The sequence below is a fragment of the Ranitomeya variabilis genome, chromosome 3, assembly GCF_051348905.1.
Source record: "Ranitomeya variabilis isolate aRanVar5 chromosome 3, aRanVar5.hap1, whole genome shotgun sequence".
NCBI lineage: Eukaryota > Metazoa > Chordata > Amphibia > Anura > Dendrobatidae > Ranitomeya > Ranitomeya variabilis.
The window spans coordinates 741,601,828-741,625,857 of NC_135234.1; the positions used below are offsets into that span (position 1 = coordinate 741,601,828).

The 24,030-nt window shown below is 41.8% G+C and overlaps 1 protein-coding gene across 1 annotated transcript; it reads right to left on the minus strand.

Annotated features, from left to right (window-relative positions):
- Window positions 1–6,151: 6,151 nt before the first annotated feature.
- Window positions 6,152–18,408, minus strand: LOC143818584 (macrophage metalloelastase-like). The gene is made up of 5 exons (XM_077299847.1): window positions 18,285–18,408; window positions 13,183–13,363; window positions 8,443–8,591; window positions 8,123–8,248; window positions 6,152–6,747 (listed from the first exon to the last, which is right to left on the minus strand). Exons 2-5 carry the CDS (start codon window positions 13,347–13,349, stop codon window positions 6,569–6,571), a joined length of 621 nt encoding a protein of 206 aa, XP_077155962.1. The 5' UTR covers window positions 13,350–13,363; window positions 18,285–18,408; the 3' UTR covers window positions 6,152–6,568.
- Window positions 18,409–24,030: the final 5,622 nt, after the last annotated feature.

Genomic DNA, 24,030 nt, shown 5'->3' on the forward strand with positions numbered 1-24,030 from the left:
CAGGAGGACATGCAGAGCGAGGACAGCAGCACACAGGGGGAGGGAGGTGTAGCACCCCAACAGGCAGGAAGAAGCAGTGTGGTGGCCGCAGACATAAGGTGGGCAACTGTTATTTGTAACACCAACACTACAGAAGCTGGAAGTACAACTGTTAGGTCTTCCCGAGTCTGTTTTTTTTAAAATACTCTGCATGTAACCCCAAACAGGCCGTTTGCACCACCAGCCATGCCCGTGTAACACCCCAGATAACCGGTTGTTACAATGATGTTGCCTTCCTTTTGGGGAGGGCGATATCATGCTTGGAGGCAAGGAGGATTCTCTTTACCAGGTAAGCACCTGCACACAACACATTCTGAATCTAGGCCAGAAGGGGCAGCTCAGGACCTGGATTCAGGGGAGCTTCCCTAAGCTTTAAGGGTTCTGGCCTGGAGGAGGAGTTAGTTAGTTGGTCTAGGGAGACCAAGGAGCAGAGGGCAGACTATGGAGCAGTGCAGCCAGGACTGAGCTGCGGCTCCAGAGAAGGATGAAAACCCAAGGAGTTGTTGTATGTAGTGGAGCAATTGAGGGAAGAAGCACAGGAGTGAAAAAAGGCTCAGAGCACCTTCAGAGCCGAAGCACAGAAACCGGGCACCGGGAGCCCGAGGCTTTAGTGGGACTCTAGGACACTTAGCAGAACTGGAGGGCTTAGAACTGTATGTGATTTGCCCACACCACACTATAATATGCAGCACACAGTGACAGACACCCCAGAAAAACCTAACCAACATAAAGAGGCCTGGCCACATCCTGCAAAAAAGGATATGATATAGTGCAAAAAAATTTATGCATATGATAAGCACATACACTGTATGTTGGTTAGGTTTTTCTGGGGCGCCTGTCACTGTGTGCTGCATATTATAGTGCTGGGCAGGCCGCCTGTTAATACAAGGGGCGTCATTAATAGGTTGCATACCAGACACTGTGCACCACACTCATCAGTGTGACTGGCGTCCTATGCGAGTTGTATCAATGTGCATTTTTTCTGCTAGGCAGCCAACCCCTGCAATGTTTGGTTGGTGTGGAGGTGGCTGTTTTTATCAAGTAGTTTGCACCTGTGCTGCTCCTAGCCTTTATCAGTGGAGGCCTGCTGCATCCTGCTAAGGGTGCATTTGTTATCAGACACACTCAATTAGCACCATCATCAAGCATGCCTTCGTCCTTGTCCCAGCGCAGCATTCAGTTGTCCATACCCTAGTCCTTGGATTACAAGCGCAAATACGCTGCCATGCCTCACAGGCCACACTGCTAAATTCACACATTTCTCGTCTGCTTGCGCTTGAAATGTTGCCTTCTAGGCTTGTGGAGACAGAACCTTTCCGCCACCTTATGGTGGCGGCCATCCCAAGGTACACGTTCCCAAGCTGCCACTATTTTTCCCGATGTCCTGTTCCCGCTTTACACAACCACATGTCTCACAACATTAGCTGTGCCCTCAACAATGGTGTTACTGGGAGCGTACACCTAACCACGGACATGTGGACAAGTGCTTCTGGGCATGGACTGTACATCTTGCTGACGGCACACTGGGTTAACATACTGGAAGCCAGGACCCAGTCAGACCTTGGGATGGAACACGTCCCCATGACGCCGTGGATTGCAGGCTCTACGTCAATCAGGGTTGACCTCACAGTGTACAGCTCCTGCACCTTCTCCTCCTCACCCTCCATCTCCTAAATGACCACATCAGTCACAGGCTGGAAGCACTGCAGCACTACCTCAGCCAAGCGGCAACAGACTGTGCTGAAGTTAATATGCTTAGATGATAAACCGCACAATGCTGAAGAGTTGTGCACAGCTCTGAAAGAGCAGGCAGATCTGTGGCTGACTCTGCTGAACCTCCAGCCAGGGATGGTCGTGTGTGACAATGGCTGTAATCTGATGGTGACTCTGAGGCGAGGCGAGCTAACACATGTACCATGCCTGGCCCATGTGCTTAACCTTGCTTTTCAATGGCTTCTCAAAAGCTACCCGGAGCTGCCGTATCTCCTTGTTAAGGTACACCGGCTGTGTGCCCATTTCAGAAAGTCAGCTACAGATTCTGCCGCACTTGCTCTGCTTCAGCAACGCTTGCAGCTTCCAGATCACCAACTGTTATGTGATGTCCCCACGCGTTGGAACTCTACACTGCAGATGATGGAAAGATTTGCTGAAGAGGGCAGTTGTTGACTATCAGAATCAACAAGGTCATTGGTATTCAGTTCAGACTCCACACATAAGACCTCAGGAGTGGACATGGATGTCAGACATATTTACCATCCTCCAAAACTTTGAGCACTCCACCAAGATGGTGAGCGGCAATGACACCATAATTAGCATCACCATCCTATTTCTCTGTGTCCTGAAATGCTCTCTGCTCACTAACAAAGAGGATGCATTGCAGGCGGAGATTGATGAGCTGGAGCAAGGAACCATGCATGGTGAATACACACAGCCCACCCACATCTCATCCCAGCGTGGATTGGGTCACAATGAGGAAGAGGAGGAGAAAGAACAAGAGCTACGTTCATGCGCTATAGACGGTACTACAAGCACAACTGTCATACCGTCTGTTCAGCATGGATGGCCTGAGAACAGGGAGGAGGAGGAGAAGGACAGCATGGTCAGTTGTCCTCTTGGTGAGGACACAGCAGTCTTGCCTGCTAGCAGTCTGGCACGCATGGCTGTGTTTATGTTACGCTGCCTTTTCTGTGACCCTCACATTCTCAGAAGTTTGGGTGACAGTTATTACTGGTTGGTGACACTTCTAGACCCACGCTACAAGGAGAAGTTTCTATCTCTTTTTCCAGAGTCAGAGAGGGGTACAAAAATGGTGCAGGAGCAGAGGGCCGTTGTTGCAGAATTATTTAAAAAATTCCCATCTGAAAATGCTGGGGGCAGAGGTCACAGTTCGTTGGACAACCAAGGAGTACAGGCAAGAGAGTCAGAACTCCAATCCAGCAAAGGTAGGGGAAAACTGTCAAAGTTCTGGGAGAGTTTTCTCAGAGCCCCCATCACAAAGGCCCTGAGGCGTGGGGTACTCTCACAAGGAGTGCAAAGTTTTGGAAGATGCGGAGGGAGTATCTTTATGACTATACCAACATCCTCCGTGATTCCTCCGTGCCTTATAATTATTGGGTATCCAAGCTGGACACGTGGCATTAACTGGCTCTGTATGTCTTGGAGGTCCTGGCCTGCCCTGCCGCTAACAATTTGTCAGAGTGGGTATTTAGTGCCGCTGGGGGAATTATAACTGATAAGCGCATCCGCCTGTCAACTGAAATTGCTGACAGGCTGACTCTTATAAAAATGAACAAGGGCTGGATTGGACCAGACTTCTGTACCCCACTGAATGATAACAGCGAAAGAACTCTACTCCAGTGTCTTTTTTTGTTAACTCTATTACCATGCACCTCTTTACACCCACACATGGGTATACGCTTCGTGATTTCGCCGTTTTTTCTGTTGTTGTCCTCCTCCTTCTACTCATCCTCATCATCCACCACCACTATATCACCATGGTGACTGTGGTCTGTGATGGAGCAACCACGTTATTGTGTCAAAGGGTGTTTTTTATGCCCATAAAAAAAATGTTTACATATTATGTTGATGTGTATCCCCCAGGGGCAAATGTTTGTCAGCCCATCCATACACTTAGTGTATGGGCATTACAAGAATAGGAGACCTCCTCCTTTAAATTGGGAAAATAATTTTTAGGAGGCCATCTTGTATTGAAGAACTGAAATAAATTCACTTTTTTGATGATATTCTAATTTTGTGAGAAGCACCTGTATCAATAAATACATCACCTCATTGATTTATAGAAGAAATGGGCAGAACTTGAAATGTCTAAGCATGATCGACCTCCACTCCATTCATACGGGTCAAAGAGCCCCAGTTCTCATAATCAATGGAGGCCACGGTGGTCGGACCTCCATCAATAGCAAAGATATAGTGGTTCCTGATCAGGCGGAATTGAGTCAGCCTTATATTACATAGACAACCACTTATGTCAGCCATGCAATACTACATTGGCCTCTGCAGAGAAAAATCTTTGTCGGCCATGGCTTCTCTCAACAAATCAACTGATGGAAGATAGAGATAAGGTGATTGGCTGACCACCACTGTGGCAGTATTATTAAAGTAGTTGTCTATGATGACACAACCATACAGGTGTACGAGCCCTTAGGGTACCGTTGGAAGCCTCAAACGTACCCACAGTTTGGAGCAAATTGTCATATTTTGTTTTAGCTCTCTTTATTGTGTGTTATAGACAGCCTATTCAGTTTATTCAAAAAGTGCAACATATGCCAATTTATGAGAACATATAGATGCAAAAAGTTAGCACAAGGTAAGCCAAGAGGTGCTATAAAGATAGAAAAAATGTATCATCCAGCATGCATCGCTGTGATAAATTTAGTGCATATTAGTTTGCACTGTCTACATAATAGACAGGATTAGTCATTTGCCCCAATGTGTTCTGTGTAGTGTATGTAGGTAGTAATTCACTGCACACTCCATTAGATATGCAAACAATTTATTTCACGTGCAGAAACTCAGACATTAGCACAGACATAAAAAGGTACAGTAATACGCAACATAAGCAATTCAACATTTCAACCCTGCCTGGGACTTATTCGTAATGTCGCCATTAAGAAAGGAAAAACATTATGTAAATATTAAGATACATCTACATATATACATATATACACACATATACACTATATACAATATAAGTCATTTCCATGTTCAAAGTGGACAAAAGACAACTACTACAAGTATAACCTTAAGGGGGCATAGGGCATCCGTCCTTCAGGTAAGTAATGTTGGTACGCAAAGGTTGGTATTTAGGTCACAGAGTATAACATTGGTGTACAGCTAGTAGAGTGGCCTAGGTCGTCCTGTAGGTTAGAGGAAAGGTAGAAGCAAAAGAAGCAAAAAAAAGTATTTAAAAAATGGAGGAGAACCAAGAAGTAGGAAAATGGTAAGATTTAGGTGGTATAGGATGGGGTCAAAAAGGTGGATGTCCAACAGAGTTATATGAGTTATGTGAGTCCCCCAAACAAATTGTCCTGATATGCAGTTTAATCTACCAAGTGTGGGGTCTACGTTCTCTAGGAACTTGCTATGCTGGACAGTCTGTTTCTCAAAGTGAAAGTGATGGACTAACCATAGGTTGTGTGGTACCAGCATTGTGGTGTGCGTGGCATGTTACCTTTAGGCTGACTGTCATTTGGCGCACCTGCGCCTTTGTCTAGGGTTAAACCCTAGTTTGTTAAAGTAGGTTGCTGCTGGGCCGAAAGTGCGTGTGTGGTGACACTTCCCCCAGACGTTGTGTCACTGGCAGATGACGTGGCGAGAACTGAGTGAGACTGATGGGGCAGGTCGCCCCCCGTAGGGTTGCGTCACCTGCAGCTGATGTTTAAGTGTAACCATGGGAACAGGCGAAGCCCGAGCCTGTGCTGTTGACGGCAAGTCACTTGTGTTACTGCTTGTGTGCTATAATGGACACCGTGATGTTTTTAATAAAGTGACTATGCAGAAAGGTGCCTTGTCAGGCAGGGTAGCCATGAATCTTAGCAGGCAAGGTTATTATGTATAATGGGAGGAATTGCTGAAGTGGCTACTAGGGTCAGGACCAGGTGGTACCTTGGAGGAGAGGATGATGTGAAGGCTGTATTGGATGTACATGTGAAGTAAGGTGTAAAAATAAGGTTTTGCATGGACCTGTAATGAATTGTATTGTGGGGGGCCCAGAGTGTTGTATGTCATTAGATTTGCAAATGGGAATTATGTATATGTGGAAAGGGGGAGGTGGGGAAGAGGAAGAGAAGACATTGGGGGAGGAAAGGGGAGAAGTGGGGAGGGAAGGTAGTTGGTTCCGTGTGTTCATGTAGATGGAGCTGTGGTGTATAGCATAATTGCCCAGGTGTGGGTCCACTGATGACCACTATTGTAACCACTGAGAAGAAAAGACAGATAACAGGTAAAACAGCCTATAGTGTAGGTAGCAATGCACTAGTTCTTCTATTAATTCAAATCAAGATAGATCGTGGTTACTTATCATTCTTCCAGTAAGCCCCAAAGCGTTTGGAGGAATGGAGGAACAGATAGAATGTCCAGCAAGGAGTTCAGATACCGTTCCAAAAACTCTTTGAAAAACTATGTGTGCACATAGGTTTATTCTGTTTCTGGACAACCACAAGGAACAGGCTTTTTTTGTCCTTTTATTGGTATATTTTGGCATAGCCTGTTTAGCAAGGCATCATTTATATAAAAGATCTTTCTCTTGAGCCGACCATACACGTGATACAAATTAGTTGAACCATCATTTTCAAGTCTTCTAGATACAATATAAGTTGAGAACTACTTTATGCAAATCATTAACAGAATAAGTATTGTTATATTGCAAATGCAGTACGTTAACGTTGCTGTATATCTATATTGTACTGTCAGATAGTCTTATCTTATATTTATATATTTATTGCACATTTATGCCAACACTTAGCATTTTTCGCACTTAGATAAAATGCCCTCTGGCAGGTTGAAGGAGTTAATTGTGCCTTCGACCATACAGTGACTGTATTTCGTTGACATCATCTTGTGGCAGGCGGTAATTGTCTGTGTTTACATAGCGGTAGGTTGGAAACATCAGGGCCTGCGGGTCTTTAGAGTGATAGAGCCCCAAGGAATGGCCAAACTCATGTGCAGCCACCAGAAACAGATTGATGTCTAAAGGAAAGGATTATGTAGGTTAAAAGGAGATATATTCAGCAGAGGTATGTAGCTTGTTGTACTATCATAGGAAGATGTTTTGATTTTTTTTGTGTTTGTCTTGGTTTACTAAATAATTCTGCATATGAAAAATTTTAACCTCAAAAAGGGGATGGCCACTTCTTTTATATTTTTTAAAATGGGAGTCTAACATAATCTAAAAAGCAAAAAATCAAGCATACGCTCTTACTGATCCTCACTGTTCCTCTCTAAGTACCACTCAGATCACCACCTCTTTGTTTCTTCTTCCAACAGAAATTTGTGTGTGAATGATGCAGCCAATAACATTCTAAAGCGGTGAGCTACGCATCATTGCTGCTGCCAGTGATTGGCTGTAGCAGTCACATGTCCATCCAACCCAAGTAGGATATTTAGAACTGGTCACATGCCCATTAGAAGAGGAAGCAAGGAAGACAGTGCACCTAAGCACTGCAAGGAGAAAAACGGCAAAAAGATTATTAGGAGATTTTGGAATGATTTTTTAAATTATGCTGGTCTGTTTTTAAAATTAAAATTAGAGTGGTGAATCCCTTTAAATTTTTTTTTCTTAATGAGACTATGAATTTTACAAAATCTTTGGAGATTCCAGTTTTCACGCAGGAGTAAACAATAGGCTGACATCTCCTGCTTTCTACAGCTCACCTGACAATTTTTCTGCGTAGACTGGGACAGAATCAACAGAATTAAATAAATTTTGTATTATGGTGGCGGTGGATAACAAAATAAGGTAGGATAAAAACATTATGTATAAAGCTGCCTTGTTAATACCTGGTCTCTGGGGGAAGGGGCTGTGCCCCTTAATCTCATGGAGACAATTAATAATGTTTCTCTGTCAATTAAAAGGGTAATTAACCTTTTCTTTCTATTTAAAAAAACAAGACCAGCATGGTCTTCCTCAACCAATTCCCCACCACTCCTTTATATAGCAGTCCAGGTCCCACCACCACTGTCTTCACTTCCTCTTTCAGCAAGTATAACGTGTGATCATTTTAGACAATAAATATATAATGTATTTTTTAAAAAATTTTTTAGACCTTACTGGGCCCATTTTTTAAATAAATTCCATTTCTTGTAGCTGACCTGAAGCGCCCACATACTGCTGCAATGTGTATGCAGGAAGGAAGTCCATGAATCCAATATGGCCACCACCAGGATTTTTAGTTAAATAATAAAAAAAATCATAATAATTTAAACTATTTTTTTTCTAATTCATGAAACTAAAGTTAAATGTATGATACATTCTCTTCAGGCTATTGAGAGAGATTTCTGTGTGTTTTTACATTATTTTAAAGAAATGCATTTAGAGGTGAGACGTAATTGTTTAGTAGTCTACCTGCTCGGCTATTTGTCCACCTTTCATCTTCATCAAAGTGGGCATCACCACCGATTCCATCCCCAGGAGCATAGGCATGAGCGAATTCACGACCGGTACCATCAAATGGTCTCCGATCACCATGTGCTGCAAGAAAACATGTAAATTACCGTCATTGTGCTTGTGACTTTGATGGTGCATATTGAGCTTCTGTAGACTTGATGGAACAAATTCCAAATACCAAAAAAATCAATGGGAACACAGATAAAATCTACTAAATTTGAGGATAGCTGTAATATATTCTACTTTACTATTATTTAAAAGTATCACAAAGAACGTACCTCCTGTACTGAACTGGATGAGGATATCTGCATCTCCATTGTTCACTTTGGTGAACCTCAGAGGAGTGACTTGGCTCCAGACACTGAATGCCTTCTGGATCAAATCATCAACCACACGAATGGGAAGATCTGAGGTATAATTCACAATTCTGTGCAAGAAGACATTATATCTCTTTAACGTAATAATCCCTTATTTTTGGACTAATTCAACGAAACATAAATACCGTACTTGGCAGTTAAAAATGTTATCTACGCAAGGGAGGAGGTTTATTCAGAATTCTTATAGAAGCTGTGATGAAAAAGATGAGTGCAGGCCACTTTGTTTTGCGTGTATTAGACACCTTTTGCAATCATTTTCCAAACTTTTCATTAAAAAAGAGTCATGAAGTCACAATCTCTGCAAATAAATGTTAGCTAAATTTGTAATTTATTAATAGATATTCATTTTTATTTTGAGCATGTTTTTAATTTTGAGTGGGGCAGCCCTTTAACCCTGAGCTTGCTTTCACCCTCCTGACAAGGCCAAATTTTACAATTCTGACAAGTATCACTTTATGAAATAACAACTCTGGAATGCTTCAACAAATCACAGTGATTCTGAGAAAAAAAATTTTCATGACATATTGTACTGCATTATCATGGTAAAAGTTGTTCAATATGACTTAATTTGTAAAAATATCGGAAATGTGTCAAAAATTTTGAAAATTTAGCATTTTTTAAGCTTTTCATTTTATGCCCTTAAACCAGAGAGTTATGTCATACAAAATAGTTCATAAATAACATTTACCACAATTTATTAAACATTTTTTTCGTTAGGAAGTTAGAAGGATTAAAAGTTTATCAACAATTTCTAACTTTTCCAACAAAATTTATAGAACCATTTAAACCATTTAAAGTGTCTTTGAGGGGTTTATGTGACGGAAAATACACAAAACTGACACCGTTCTAAAAACTGTACCCCTCAAGGTGCTCAAAACCACATTCAAGAATTATATTAATCCTTTAGGTGCGTCACAGGAATTAAAACAAGGTGGAAGTAAAAAAAGTGAACATTTAACTTTTTTTTCACAAAAATGTTGATTTAGCACCAATCATTTATTTTCACAAGGATAACAGTGGAAAATGGACACCCCAAATTTGTTGTGCAATTTCTCCTGAAACAGGTAATACCCCCATGCACAGTGAATAACAACTGTTTGGGGACACGATAGATTTTTAAAGGGAAGGAGCGCCATTTGACTTTTTGAACGCAAAATTGGCGGGAATTGATAGCAGATGCCACGTAGTGTTTGGAGAGCTCGTGATGTGCCTAAACTGTGGAAACCTCCCACAAGTGACCCTATTTTGAGAATTAGGCCCGTAAAGGAATTTATCTAGATGTGTGGTGAGCACCTTTATGCCCTATGTGCTTCACAGAGTTTTAGAACGTTGAGCCGTGAAAGTAAAAAAAATCATATTTTTCCCCTCCAAAATGTTGTTTTAGAACTAAATTTTTATTTTTTCCAAGGGTAACAGGAGAAAATGGACCCCAAAATTTGTTGTGCAATTTCTGCTGAGTACGGCAATATCCCATATGTGGTTTTAAACTCCGGTTTGGGCACATGGCAGGAATCGGAAGTGAAGGAGAGTCGTCTGAGTTTTTGAACACAACATTGGCTGGAATTGACAATAGATGCCATGTCACGTTTCGAGGGCCCCTGATGTGCCTAAACAGTGGAAAACCCCTACAAGTGACACAATTTTGGAAGCTGCAACCCTCAAGGATTTTATCTAAATGTGTGTTGAACACCTTGCACCCCCAGGTGCTTCACAGAAATGTATAACGTTGAGCGGTGAAAATAAAAAATCAAATTTTTCCCACAAAAATGTTGTTTTACCCTCAAATTTATTATTTTCACAAGAGTTAAAGGAAAAAATGGACCACAAAATTTGTTGTGCAAAGCATGTCAGGGACATAGACATGCTGAAAGCTGGAATGTTATGTAAAACATAAACACTCTAATATTACCGAACTTCTGGTTTCTTCACCAATCCAATGTGGAGGACAAAGCACCAAAATGTCATCATTTCTACTGCATCTAAGGGTGTCCAGTTAGCAAATTGAAGTGGAATTTTGTGATAAAAATAGCTGGGCATATAAATTTGTCTGGGCCACTATGAGATTATTATGAGATCTACAAAACTGTCAGAGAAAAAGATTTGAAAAAGTCAATCTCTGTGAGAATGGAGGTGTCAACATTGATTCCTGATTGCACACAAAATCAGGAATTTGTGACTCATAATCTTCGGGGGTGAGGTCCATAGGTGGTCATTAATGGTGGGCGCTGGGTCATTTGCTGTCCTAGGGCATCTGCGTGGGGGTTCATTATCACTAGTGGAGGAGAAGGAAAAATAGAGGAAGGTGACATTCCCTCATTATCAGTGTCAGAGGCAAGGACTGCGCATGCCTCCTCGGCTAAATACCATCTTTGGGAACAGAGGGACATTTTGATTTTCATATGGGTGGTGTGTGCGTGTCTGTTTGTGTGTGTGTGTGTACCAAATTTTATTTGTGTGTGTTTGGTGTAAACTTTTTTGTTAATTTATTAAATTTAGAATAGAAAAAAGAATAGGAAGAATAGAAGAAATGAATCTAGAACTAAAAAGATAAAAATACAAACGAGATTGTAGTAAATTACTACAGTATATTTTTTCTTTGGATTTCATGGTCCCCAAATTAGTTCTTTCAATTAATCTAAATTATTTTTGTTTGATTCTTTTTTTTTTTACACTTCACTATCTGACTCTAATTTTGATTATATTTTTCTAGAAAGTACTGTAGTATAAGCTGATTACTACAGTATATTTTACTGTCCCTAATCTAGCCCTATCAAGTAATCAAAATTATTATTTTTATTCGATATTTTATTTTTCACAAAAGAAGTAAAATAACCGGATGCCAACCATGTCAGTAATCGGAGCAAAGCGGCTGTAGGGCGCACGTATGAAGGTGGTGCAAACGGGGGATAAAAAAAAATGAACAGGAAAAAAATGTCCTGGCCAAAAGTGAGCACTGAAAAAACTGCCAAAAATCGAGCGATCAAATACTGATCAGCGCTTGGCAGCAGATGTGGGGGCTGGGGAAGGGGTTAGGGAGAGGAGGGAAATGGGGAAAAGGGGGTAAGGAGTGTGAGTGGGATAGGCGTGGACTACAAAAAAGCAGAGGACTGGAACAGATCAGAAGCATATCTTCATTCTTCTTGGCTTCAGTCGGCAAGCAGCAACATCGCTAAAATAATCTGTGGCAAAATGAGGCGCAACAGAAGGACACTATGACCGCTCTGCACATGTCTCCAAGCTGGATTCATCGTCCTATTGCACCAATCAGTGCTGGAGCTGCTGACACTGCAGTTGCCTAGCACCAACCTATGATCATTGCTGTTATAGGAGCAATCATTGCTGGACATCAGTGTTTCAGGCATTTTTTTTCTATCTGGAATTCAACAGCCAATCACAGCAATCGTAGTTGTACCTATATATCATCGACCGGGAACCCCTTTCTTACTATTAGGGCTAGCGGAACGCACCAAATAATTAGAGAGATGGTATAAGGTGCGTTCGCAGCCCGGGCAGAGATGGAACCTGCTGGTTAGTAATGATGGACTATATGGCGGTACAATGAGGATACACACACGGGTTAACCTCACCCTGTGTGAAGGAAGCGAACCCTGTTGCGTCACAGGGCCACGGTCCCGCACAAAGAGCGTAAGCAAGGAATCACAGAACTCTATCTCAGGACACAGGATTAGAGTTCGTGTAGACCTCTTGCGCTCGACACCACAATTGGGGTAACAGAATAACTGAGAAAGTAACTTAAATGCACAAGAGTGCGTACTGTGCCGCTTTGGCGGACGCCACTAACCACCCAGACTTGGGTAAGGTAAGTGCTCTAATAGCGCACGGCGCTGCACTGGCGGTCACAGCAATTTAGACACTGTTTTGTGTGTTATTGTGCTGATAGCTCAGCCGGGCACTAGATAGCAGACATCCACCTTATGCGAGCAGTCATACACAAGGGAGGGGATGCTTAAAGGACGACTTGCACTCATCAACACACACACGATTCCAAATGTACACTAGCGCATGGCCGTGCGGTCATGCAAACCTTTTATAGCTGCAGCAAGTACAGGACCTTCCAAGAAGGACCAATGGGAAGCTGCCACAGAAGTTGAGCATCTTCAGGACCTTCCTAGAGGACCAATGGGATTTGCTGCAGTACCTGTGCATGTGACCCTTGATCTCCAATGAGAGATCTTACCCTGGGCATGCTCAGTATGTGAAAAGCATGACTTAGTCCCAGAAAGACCTGCTTGCTGCTGAACATTGCTGGCTACAAGGACAGAGCCTGGAAGGGCAGTAGTAACCAGTCATCCAGTATCAACCTGAGCTAGACGCTGGGACTGATGTCTCCGCTGAGCAGACTCCACTGCAGCTGGAGAAGAATGGGAGACCGCAGCGGAGATGGTTTGAGACTCCCCCTGTGCAGAGGCGGGAACTTGACACTTACCACAATATATAAGTATGTCAAATGTCATGAAGGGGTTAAAAATATGTGTACAAAAAATAATAAAGAAAAATGAGAATGCTATGGCTTCCAGAATGAGATATTATTATTATGCTCTTTATTGCCTATTTAGGTATGAATTTAGAAAACAATTGGGCCCCGACTTGTTCTACTATGCCCTGATCCATGAAACCTACCTGTAGGTAATAGAGTTTGTCTGCCATTTTGGTCTTCCACTTGTAGAGAACTCTGCAACGTCAGGGATGCCACATCTTGGGGCTTTCATCATATAGACTGTGTCTGTGTCCAGCTGTCTTGTAACTTTCATCCTCAAGAATCTTTGCATTGCCTCAAGCCTTTCCATAAGTGAACTATTTTCTGTAGTGGTGGAGGAGTAAAATTTCTTTAAATATTCCTGTGTGAAAGTCAAGGATTAAGAGACTGGTTAATAAAGAGTATACTGACAGTACTTGATATTATTTGTATTGCAAATATATATAAATACAGCAGTGGACACAGACAGAAAAGACCTTTGTGCAAGAATAAAATATGGGCCCTTTGCAGTCCAATAGCTCATCATGATGCACAATTGCATGAATCCTATACCTCTCGGTTCCCTGTACAGCTGCACAGGTTTCACCAATGGTATGTCCGCCCCTGTGTATATATTGTATATATTTTCCCCAAAAATAAGACCTACTCTAAAAATAAGCACTAGGATGATTTTACAGAATTTCTTAAGTATGCTTGAAATATATGCCTTACTCCAAAAATAAGCCCTAGTTACAGTCACGGCCGGTCTAAGGGAAGGAGGAGGGCAAACTGGGCAATTTCTCAGGGTCTCCACTTTTAGGGAACCCACTGTTTCTATTCTGAGATTTAGACTGCTTAAAGGGTTGGTTCACTGATAGGACAACCCCTTCTTGATCTTAATGCTTGGCCCCCCAAAAATAAAAAAGCCTATACTCTCCTCCCATGCCAGTGTTGTTCCTGTGGTGTTAACACTTGCGGTCTCAGGGCTTGCGTGCAGTTGTTGTGACACATGACCCTCTCGATGAATCAGCGCCAGCGTCACTGTCCCCGCCTGAGTACGAATTGAACATGAAGAGGAAGTCACGGCTGCAGCTGATCTCGGACTTCCTCTTGATGGAGGAAGTCAACAGGATTCAGGGCAGTGACAACAGCACTGATTGGGCACCGGCATCATATCTCACTACAACAGCATGGGAGCTCCGGAGATATTGAGAGCCAACACTGCAGAAATAGTGTCAGCATGGGAAATGAGTATAAGCTTTATTATTTTATGGTGGCCAGGCGAGGGTTATGACAAGAAGTTGTCCAAGTAGTGGACAACTTCTTTAAGGACCTTTGCTGACATCACAGTCATGTGACCATGATGTCGCCAGAGGTTCTTTAACTGGAAAAGTCTACAGGAGCTGAAGAGGAGAAAGGCTAGTATTTAATTTCTGCCCAGTGTGTGTATATACATGTGTATGTGCAGTGTGTGCGCATATACATGTGTATGTGTGTGTGCTGTTCTGTCCCCACATGAGGCGAATGGAGGTGTGGCTGATTAATAGGGATTGTGAGAGATTCGTTCCTTCCGTTTCCTCCATGCAGAGCAGACAGGACCAATGCTGTTCAGCGTCCAGAGAGATGATGCACACCAGGGATTGTGCAATCCAAACTTGCTTATTTGTAAATCTGGACATACAGCATACGATGGTTATACAGTAACTTCTCCAGAGTTGAGCCAAGTACAGCAAGTGTATTTGTGACAGCAAGTGGTCGAAAGACTGATGCCTTACTAAGCCCGATTCAAGCGTGTCCTCTCACAACAGCAAGCAGACTAAAATGAAATGGCTGCCAGCAGGAAGAAGAAGACGTGACCCCTGAACCGGAAGTGGAAGGCATGCCATAAAATTAATGAATTACAGGGTGCTATACAGGGAAAGCCACCTGATTGCAGCAGAGCAGAAATGTAAGAACAGATAAACACAGCATGGAAACAACACGTAGAAACTGAGGAGCATAACTTACATGGAACAGCACATGTGCATGCGTGTGTTTAAATATATATATTCATGTGTATGTGCAGTGTGTGTATACATGTGCATATGCAGTGTGCATACATATCTATGTGCAATGTGTGTATATACTTGTGTATGTGCAATGTGAATGCATGATGATATTTGAATAAATAATTTTTTTTTTTTGTAATGAATAAATGTGGATTGTTGTTCATGGAAAAAATAAGGCATCACCTAAAAATAATCCCTAACCCATCTTTTAGAGCAAGAAACAATATAAGATCCTGTCTTATTTTCGGGGTCAATTCTGGGGGGTTTCTACTGTTTAGGCACATCATAGGCCCTGCAAACGCGACATGATGCTTGCAGGCTATTCCATCAAAGTCTGCATTCCAAAATGTCACTACTTCCTTTCCGAGCCCTGATGTGTGCCTAAACAGTAGTTTTATCCTACATATGGGATATCAGCATGCTCAGGACAAATTGCACAACAACTTTTGGGGTCCAGTTTCTCCTGTTACCCTTGTGAAAATTAAAGATTGGGGGCTAAAAGATAATTTTTGTGGAAAAATATATGATTTTTTATTTTCACGGCTCTGCTTTATAAATTTTAGTGAAACACTTGAGGGTTCAAAGTGCTCAACACACATCTAGACAAGTTCCTTGAGGGGTCTAGTTTCCAAAATGGGGTCACTTTGGAGTTTCCACTGTTTGGGTACATCAGGGGCTCTCCAAACACGACATGGCGTCTGATCTCAATTCCAGCCAATTTTGCGTTGAAAAAGTCAAACGGCGCTCCTTCCCTTCCGAGTTCTGTCATGCGCCCAGACATTGGTTCCCCCCAACATATGGAGTATCAACGTACTCCGGACAAATTGAACAACTTTTGAAGTCCAATTTCTCCTGTTACCTTGGGAAAATAAAAAATTGGGGGTTTAAAAGATAATTTTTGTGGAAAAAATATGACTTTTTATTTTCACGGCTCTACGCTATAAACTTTAGTGAAACATTTTGGGGTTCAAAGTGCTCAACACACATCTAGATAAGTTCCTCGGGGGGGTCTAGTTTCCATGGGGTCACTTGTGGGGGGTTTCCATTGTTTAGGCACATCAGGGGCTCTCCAAACGTGACATGGCATCTGATCTCGATTCCAGCCAATTTTGCGTTGAAAAAGTCAAACAGCGCTTCTTCCTTCCCGAGCTCTGCCATTCACCCAGTGGTTTTTCCCCATTTATGGGGTATTGGCATGTTCAGGAGAAATTTCAGTACAAATTTTGGGGTTTATTTTCTCTTGTTACCCCTGTGAAAATAAAAAAAAAAATAGTCTAAATTTAGATTTTAGTGAAAAAGTTAAATGTTCATTTTTTCCTTTCACATTCCATTCATTCCTGTGAAGCACCTAAAGGGTTAATAAACTTCTTGAATGTGGTTTTGATCAGCTTGATGGGTGCAGTTTTTATATGGGTGTCACTTGTGAGAATTTTCTGTCATATAGACCACTCAAAGTCACTTCAAATGTGAGGTGGTCCCTAAAAAAAAGGGTTTTGTAAATTTTGTTGGAAAATTGAAAAATCGCTGGTCAACTTTTAACCCTTATAATTTCCTGACGAAAAAAAATTTTGTTTAAAAAATTGTGCTTATATAAAGTAGACATGTGGGAAATCTTATTTATGAACTATTTTGTGTGACATATTTCTCTGATTTAGGGGCATAAAAATTCAAAGTTTGAAAATTGCAAAATGTTCGCCAAACTTCCATTTTTTACACAAATAAACAAACGCAAGTTATATCGAAGAAATTTTATCATTAACATGAAGTACAATATGTCATGAAAAAACAATCTCAGAATCACCGGGATCCGTTGAAACGTTCCAGCGTTATTACCTCATAAAGGGACAGTGGTCTTAATTGTAAAAATTGGCCAGGTCATTAACATGCTAACCACCCTCGGGGGTTAAGGGGTTTAAGCCTTGCTTTGCGTATGGATGTAAATGCTAAACACTCAGGAATACAGCAACAGATAGAAGTTATAAAGAAGGTGATGGGTTTACATTAAAGACCTGCATGCCCATATATGTGGTTTGTAAGGATTTATATTATGATATATTTCCTTTAACAATTTCAAAGTAATTTTGTGTGCAGACTTACTTGTTTATCAGACTGCAAACATTCTTTTACTCTGACTAAGCAATTATACATTATGCTATCTGTTCCTTATATCTTACTAATTTACATTTGCTAACATATTTAGCTCTCAGAGGATTGTTTAGACTGGTTGCAAATATATCCAGGACTAGCAATGCACATTTTCAGCTTCTAAATTTAGACAAGAGTATTTCTGTTTACTGACATAAACCTACATTGATAATGCTGATAAATTAAAGTAAGGCAGATTACAAAGTTTTAGAACATTTAAATAAACGGGAAAACCCATCTGAGTGCCGTTATTATTAGCTCACAGGGTCAGTATGTGTTGATCAAAATCTACCCAGTTTTACATTTTACAATGTGTATAAATTCCTCACATTTTCCAACTTTGCTTTCTGTCATTTAACCTTCTATCTTTGCAAATGAAGAATAAAAATCTACATTACTCATCTGATGGATACACAGATGCAGGACTGGTTACACTTACAGTACAGTCATCACAACTGTGTCTTTCACACCTCAACTTCCTTTTTCATTCCTAGAAATAAACAATGAAGGTTTCTGTTGTACAACACCAAGCAGAAATCTTGAAAATTGTGACAAATTAATATATATATCAGTGCATTTTGTAACCTTTCATTATACAGTAAATCCTCTTAATTGATGAAACTATATTAGCCCTTTTGAGTTTTATGTTATTTTTTTAACAGAAACATACCTCTGCCAAATTCTGTTCAGACGAACTGAAGCCAGAGTTGTCATGGAGTCTTGGCATGGCAAGAGCACCACAACACAGAGAAAGCAGGACCAAGCAATGTACTTGCATCATGGTAGCAGTCAGAGTACATCCTGCACTGTGCCACTCACATCATCATGTTTTATAGCTTAAGGTATGTTGCAATGTAGTAATTAGCTATGAAATTAACAGAGGTCATTTTACATTAATACTCCTTTAACAGTAGAGACAGATAGACACTATAATCATAGATCAGCAAATATCGGCCCACGTATTTTTTGCTGTGGAAAACTCACACGTTTCCAGTACATAGCAACTTCCTTAAAGGAAATCTGTCAGCAAGTTTACTCCTTTTTAAACATTTTAGTGATAAATGCTTTCATACCTTTTTATTTGCTCTCCTTTTGGTTACTCTGGTGAAATCCCTGGCTTCATAAATGTGCAAAGTAAGCATCAGATGCTTTGTTCCACTCAGAACACCTAAAAAAATATCTCCCTTGATCATTTACATCCTTAGCAGCTGCCTCTCTCTTTTGCTTGATATCTGGCTGTCTTGCTGACCACATATTGTGGTTAGATTGGACACCTAGTGATCCTGAACATGGACTTCCACTGGAAGTTCATGTTACTGTTTGGGTTCGGCAGCCAGAACAAAGCTGGTTGAAAGGTGACAGTGCAGTCAAGCAACAAGATTTTCCTGTGTGAGTACTTCTGGCCCCATCACAGCTATGTCAATTATTGGCAAGGCTGTGATTGGCTGGCTCACTGTGTAAAAAAAATGGCATGGGGTCTCCTCTATTCTTTATAACAAGCTCATGCAAAGCTGACAGCTGCGAGCTGCAGACCTCAGCTGTTTGCTTTATTTTGGCTGGTTATCAAAAATAGAGGGGTCTATTTGAAAAAAAGGCATGGGGCCCCATTTTTGATAATAAGCTAAGATAAAGCAGTCAGCTCTGGTGGATGATATTAATAGGCTGGGAACAGACCATGGATATTGGCCCTCTCCCAGAGAAATCAAATCAGACTTCAGCAGTTTTGCCTGACTCTTTCCGCTTGCACTGGTGCGTTGTCAAGTGGGATAATATTTTGGGGTTGCTGTCCGCTTTGTAATATCAGCTGATATCAAACCCAAGAGTTAGCAATGGAGAGGCATCTATAAGACACTCCCATTACTAACCGTGTAATGAAAATTAGTCCTTTAATTGAACAAAACACTACCCGACAAATCCCCTCTTTTTCCCACCATTTCTGTTACAGCTGAGGGCTGATGTTGTTAGTCTGGGAAGAGACCAATGTCCATGGCCCCTTCTCAGCCTATTAATATCAGCTCACAGCTGTCTGTTTAGCCTTTGCTGGTTATTAAGTAAGGGGGACTGCATGTAATTTATTTTGGTGGTCGACTCATTTTAATAACCAGTAAAAGCTACGCAGACAACTGTGAGCTGATATTAATAGGTTGAGAAGCTTGATGGATATTGGCCCCCTCCAAGAATAATAACACCAGCCCCCATCTGTCTGCTTTCCCTTAGCTAGCTATTAAAAATAAGAGGCACCCCACATTGCTTTTTTTATATAGTTATTTATTAACATGTACAGTAAAACACACACCCAAGGTCACTTTAGTTCACAGTCTCTAGGTCTTCAAGCAGCTGGAATCTACAGTAACCTTAAATTTTCTTGTAAAGGTTTCTGGGCCTCTTTGCTGCTGGGAGCCCTGGTGGCTGTGAACTCTGGTAACCTTACCTGAATCTTTGGTGAGCATGCAGATGTGATCGGAGGTACAAAGTTCACCTCTGGTCACTGGTGTCAGCTGATGGGACTACTGCTCCAATTAGCCGACGTCTGCTACTGCTAATAACAGTGAAAGCAAGAGTTACTGATGTGAGTATTCATCAGTCAATGCCTGCTCTGTAAATAAATATTTTTAAATAATGGTGTAGGTTCCCCTGTATTTTTGATAACCATCCAGGCAAAACTCACAGCTGTAACCCTCAGCTGTCAGCTTCATCAACGCTGGGTATCAAGAATAGAGAGGTCCCCACACTATATTTTTTACTTTTTTTAAATAAATAATTAAAAAAAAATGACTAGCCAAAAGAAAGTAGACAGCTGGGGGCTGGTATTCTCAGGCTGGTAAGGAGCCATGGATATTTGCCCACCCCATAATAAAATTAGCAGCAGTAGCCACCAAGAAAAGCGCATCTATTGGATGCGCCAATTCTAGAGCTTTGCCCAGCTCTTCCCACTTGCCCTGCAGTGGTGGCAAGTGGGGTTCATATTTGTGGGGTTAATGTCACCTTTGTATTGTCAGGTGACATCAAGCCCACAAATTACTAATGGAAAGGCATCTATAAGACACTCATTCATTACTAATCCTATAGTCATATGGTAAATAAAGACACAGCCAGAATATAGTATTTTATTTGTAATGAAATAAAACAAGACACTTTTACATTTTTATTTAAAAATAAAAAACATAGTCATCCTCACCTCATGCCTAATTCCACTGAATCCCTCGTCTCCTGTAATAAAACAAAAATATAGGCCACATATCCCTCACCTGTTAGTTATACTGTCTCACGCTGTAATCCATGTGTTGGGATTTTCAGAATGAGAAAATATGAAATGACTGAATATGTGACACAAAAGTGGGAATGTAGATCAGCTGGAATGTCCCTTTCATTGAACTACAGTGATCTCCTGGAATTCCTCCACCGCTGAGACTAAATGTAGGTCAGACATGATGTATACATAGTAACTAGGTCAGAGAGCCTCTGTCTCTGCCTGGTGATTCAACAAGTAGCATAGTATTCGGAAGATGAAGAAAGAAGCCGTAACGTGGCAATGAACAGGAATAACTGTTGTGAATTTGGATTCTGGGCTCCCCCGGTGGCTACTGGTGGAATTGAACTGGTGTCTTCATCTTCTCTGTTCACCTGTTCCCATCAAGATGTGGGAGTCGCTATATAGCCTTGCTGCTCTGTTAGTTGCTTGCCGGTCAACAATGTTATCAGAAGCCTCTCTGTGCTTGTTCCTGCTCCTAGACAACTACTAGATAAGTTGGACTCTTGTCCATGTTTGTTTTTGCATTTTTGTTCCAGTTCACAGCTGTAGTTTCGTTACTGTGTCTGGAAAGCTCTTGTGAACAGGAATTGCCACTCTGGTGTTATGAGTTAATGCCAGAGTTTTAAAGTAATTTCTGGATGGTGTTTTGATAGGGTTTTCAGCTGACCATGAAAGTGTCCTTTCTGTCTTCTGCTATGTAGTAAGTGGACCTCAAATTTGCTAAACCTATTTTCATACTACGTTTGTTATTTCATCTTGATTCACCGCCAATACATGTGGGGGGCCTCTGTCTCCTTTCGGGGTATTTCTCTAGAGGTGAGTTAGGACTAATATTTTCCTCTGCTAGCTTTATTTAGTCCTCCGGCTGGTGCTGGGCATCTAGAATCAACGTAGGCATGCTACCCGGCCACTGCTAGTTGTGCGTTAGGTTTAGTTCATGGTCAGCTCAGTTTCCATCTTCCAAGAGCTAGTTCCTATATATGCTGATGCTATGATCTCTTGCCATTGAGATCATGACAGTTTGACCGGCCCACTAAAGGGTTAAAATCCTTGGCTGAGAAAGGAGAGAAATAAGTAGTCTGCTGAAATTTTTTTTTTTTTTTTTTTTTTTTTTTCTCTCTCTTTGAATGGCTCTGTGTTCACCTGTTTGCAATGGATCTTCAGAGTGTAACTGCAGGTTTGAATAATCTCGCCACGAAGGTACAAAATTTGCAAGATTTTGTTTGTCATGCACCTGTATCTGAGCCGAGAATTCCTTTGCCGGAATTTTTCTCGGGGAATAGATCTGGGTTTCAGAATTTTCGAAATAATTGCAAATTATTTTTGTCCCTGAAATCTCGCTCTGCCGGAGATCCTGCACAGCAGGTCAGGATTGTGATTTCCTTGCTCCGGGGCGACCCTCAAGACTGGGCTTTTTCATTGACACCAGGGGATCCTGCGTTGCTCAATGTGGATGCGTTTTTTCTGGCCTTGGGGTTGCTTTATGACGAACCTCATTTGGAGCTTCAGGCAGAAAAAACTTTGATGTCCCTATCTCAGGGGCAAGATGAAGCGGAAATTTACTGCCAAAGATTCCGTAAATGGTCTGTGCTTACTCAGTGGAATGAGTGCGCCCTGGCGGCGACTTTCAGAGAGGGTCTCTCTGATGCCATTAAGGATGTTATGGTGGGGTTCCCTGTGCCTGCGGGTCTGAATGAGTCCATGACAATGGCTATTCAGATCGATAGGCGTTTGCGGGAGCGCAAACCAGTGCACCATCTGGCGGTGTCCACTGAGAAATCGCCAGAGAGTATGCAGTGTGATAGAATTCTGTCCCGAAGCGAGCGGCAGAATTTTAGATGGAAAAATGGGTTGTGTTTCTATTGTGGTGATTCTACTCATGTTATATCAGCATGCTCTAAGCGCACTAAAAAGCTTGGTAAATCTGTTTCCATTTGCACCTTACCGTCTAAGTTTATTCTATCTGTGACCCTGATTTGCTCTTTGTCATCTATTACCACGGACGCCTATGTCGACTCTGGCGCCGCTTTGAGTCTTATGGATTGGTCCTTTGCCAAACGCTGTGGGTATGATTTAGAGCCTTTGGAGACTCCTATTCCTCTGAAGGGGATTGACTCCACCCCATTGGCTAATAATAAACCACAATACTGGACACAAGTAACTATGCGTATTAATCCGGATCACCAGGAGATTATTTGCTTTCTGGTGCTGTATAATCTACATGATAATTTGGTGCTAGGATTGCCTTGGCTGCAATCTCACAACCCAGTCCTCGACTGGAAAGCTATGTCTGTGTTGAGCTGGGGATGTAAGGGGGCTCATGGGGATGTACCTGTGGTTTCCATTTCATCATCTATTCCCTCTGAAATTCCTGAGTTCCTGTCTGACTATCGTGACGTCTTTGAAGAATCCAAGCTTGGTTCGTTACCTCCGCACCGAGAGTGCGATTGTGCCATAGATTTAATCCCGGGTAGTAAATACCCAAAGGGTCGTTTATTTAATCTGTCTGTGCCTGAACATGCTGCTATGCGTGAATATATAAAGGAGTCCTTGGAAAAGGGACATATTCGTCCATCGTCATCTCCCTTAGGAGCCGGTTTTTTCTTTGTGTCAAAAAAAGACGGCTCTTTGAGACCATGTATTGATTATCGGCTTTTGAATAAAATCACTGTTAAATATCAATACCCATTGCCGTTGCTGACTGATTTGTTTGCTCGCATAAAGGGGGCCAAGTGGTTCTCTAAGATTGACCTTCGTGGGGCGTATAATTTGGTGCGAATCAGGCAGGGGGATGAGTGGAAAACCGCATTTAATACGCCCGAGGGCCACTTTGAGTATTTAGTGATGCCTTTTGGTCTTTCAAATGCTCCGTCAGTTTTCCAGTCCTTTATGCATGATATTTTTCGCGATTATTTGGATAAATTTATGATTGTGTATCTGGATGATATTCTGATTTTTTCTGATGACTGGGACTCTCATGTCCAGCAAGTCAGGAGGGTTTTTCAGGTTTTGCGGTCTAATTCTTTGTGTGTGAAGGGTTCTAAGTGTGTTTTTGGGGTACAGAGGATTTCCTTTTTGGGATATATTTTTTCCCCCTCTTCCATTGAAATGGATCCTGTCAAGGTTCAAGCTATTTGTGATTGGACGCAGCCCTCTTCTCTTAAGAGTCTTCAGAAATTTTTGGGCTTTGCTAACTTTTATCGTCGATTTATTGCTGGTTTTTCGGATATTGCTAAGCCATTGACCGATTTGACTAAGAAGGGTGCTGATGTTGCTGATTGGTCCCCTGATGCTGTGGAGGCCTTTCGGGAGCTTAAGCGCCGTTTTTCCTCTGCTCCTGTGTTGCGTCAGCCTGATGTTGCTCTACCTTTTCAGGTTGAGGTCGACGCTTCTGAGATCGGAGCTGGGGCAGTGTTGTCGCAGAAAAGTTCTGACTGCTCCATGATTAGGCCTTGTGCCTTCTTTTCCCGTAAATTTTCGCCCGCTGAGCGGAATTATGATGTTGGGAATCGGGAGCTTTTGGCCATGAAGTGGGCTTTTGAGGAGTGGCGCCATTGGCTTGAGGG

Bases quoted from the DNA above. Each gene is read 5' to 3' on its own strand.
- LOC143818584 (XM_077299847.1), bottom strand. From the start codon at position 13,349: ATGGAAAGGCTTGAGGCAATGCAAAGATTCTTGAGGATGAAAGTTACA. The intron at 8,592-13,182 runs GTAGGTTTCATG...CTTCTTGCACAG, and splicing joins ACAAACTCTATTACCTACAG to AATTGTGAATTATACCTCAG. The intron at 8,249-8,442 runs GTACGTTCTTTG...GTTTTCTTGCAG, and splicing joins CATCCAGTTCAGTACAGGAG to CACATGGTGATCGGAGACCA.